Source organism: Rhinopithecus bieti, unplaced genomic scaffold (genome assembly GCF_001698545.2).
Source record: "Rhinopithecus bieti isolate Rb0 unplaced genomic scaffold, ASM169854v2 scaffold_23898, whole genome shotgun sequence".
NCBI classification, from domain to species: Eukaryota; Metazoa; Chordata; class Mammalia; order Primates; family Cercopithecidae; genus Rhinopithecus; species Rhinopithecus bieti.
In genome coordinates this window covers 1,522,468-1,523,923 of record NW_016811065.1, presented here as the reverse complement: position 1 = coordinate 1,523,923, position 1,456 = coordinate 1,522,468, and the positions used below count along the sequence as shown (strand labels likewise).

At 47.1% G+C, this 1,456-nt stretch overlaps 1 protein-coding gene across 1 annotated transcript in view; it reads left to right on the top strand.

The window, feature by feature from the left end:
- CUNH12orf42 (chromosome unknown C12orf42 homolog) overlaps positions 1-761 on the top strand; it is a 178,438-nt gene extending 177,677 nt beyond the window's left edge. The window contains exon 6 of the mRNA XM_017893444.1: positions 160-761. Within this exon, the coding sequence (XP_017748933.1) occupies positions 160-608 (449 nt within the window). The 3' untranslated portion in view covers positions 609-761. The remainder of the gene's footprint in view (positions 1-159) is intronic.
- The last annotated feature ends 695 nt before the right edge of the window (positions 762-1,456 follow it).

The following is a 1,456-nucleotide window of genomic DNA, read 5'->3' as shown; positions in this document are numbered from 1 at the left end:
TATTTATTTATTTATTTATTTATTTATTTATTTTTCTTTCCCCTCTGAGCACATTACAAATTTCTCAGATTTCTCAGATGTCCAGTTGTCGCGGGGGCGCGGTGTGGTCCCGCACACGTGAGCCTCATCTCTGTCCTGCTTGCCTGCTTTGCCTTCCAGGTTCCGCCGCCAGACCTTTCACTGCCATCGGCCTCTGCAGGAGGAGCCAGACCCCCTGCGCCCTGCAGAGCGCCGGCCCGAGTAACGCAGAGCTGGAGCCGGAGGAGAGGATGGCAGCCCCAGCAGGCTCTCAGGCACACCCCGACATCCAAAGCAGACTCCTGGGCGCGTCCGGAAATCCCGTCGGAAGAGGCTCGGTTGCCATGGCGCCGGAGATGCTCCCCAAGCATCCTCATCCCCCGCGGGACAGGAGGCGTCAGGCGGACACCTCCCTCCATGGCAATCTGGCAGGAGCGCCCCTTCCTCTGCTGGCCGGTGCTTCCACCCATTTCCCCTCCAAGAGGTTAATAAAGGTTTGCTCCTCAGCACCCCCCTGCCCAACCCGGCGTTTCCATACCGTTTGTTCACAGGCCCTTTCTAGGCCGGTGGTGAATGCTCACTTACATTGACCGCTGCGAGGGAATTGTTCGGCGAGTGCTGCCCATCTTCAAATCAATGCCTGCTCAGAACAACAGAAAGGGCCTCAGATGTACTGGTTTCCACAGAACCATTGTTAGGCTTTTGTGAAGCATTTTTGAACCTAATAAATAATGTCAAAAGTCCGTAGCGCAGCCAAAAATGTTCCTTTTGAAGCATCTCTAATAGTATTTTTGTTCTGCGGTGTCTCCCAGTGTTACAAAGAATTTGTGCCTCACAATAGGGATGGGGTACATCGCGTGCCACTTTGCAACGTGCCTCGTGGGATTGTGAGGACCCCTCTTTGTTTTGCTTTCGCAGGTAAACGGTTTCACTTGCCAACCTCGCCTTTGGCTTAAGGATGTTTTCTAAGGGCCTTTAGAATTTCTAAACAGCGATTGGGAAAACATAATTGAATGTCTGTAATTTAATAATTTACATGAAATTTGATTACTCCTGATGTGCCCAGGGGAATTTTTCATGTCGTATTAAGGGTTTAATGTTAGAAACCTGAAGCTGGACCCTAGTTTGAGGCCCTGAAACACTTGGAACCAAGTTTAATGTAAAAGAGGTGCTGAATTTGCTGATTTGTAATACAAAATACTGGAGCAGCTTAGGAAACCTTTTATCAAACTGGTAATTTTAGGCAATACCTTTTATTTTGTTTAATATAGCAGCTTTTCATCATGGTGGGATGCTGATACTAACTTTATCAATTAATTTTATGAGTTTAGGTTTTCTCTTTTTAATATAGTAGGTTTTTTTCCCCTTCAGAAACAAAGAGAAGTCAATGTGACTGATATGCTTATATGCAGTTTTGCACTCAAGTTCCTTGGAATTT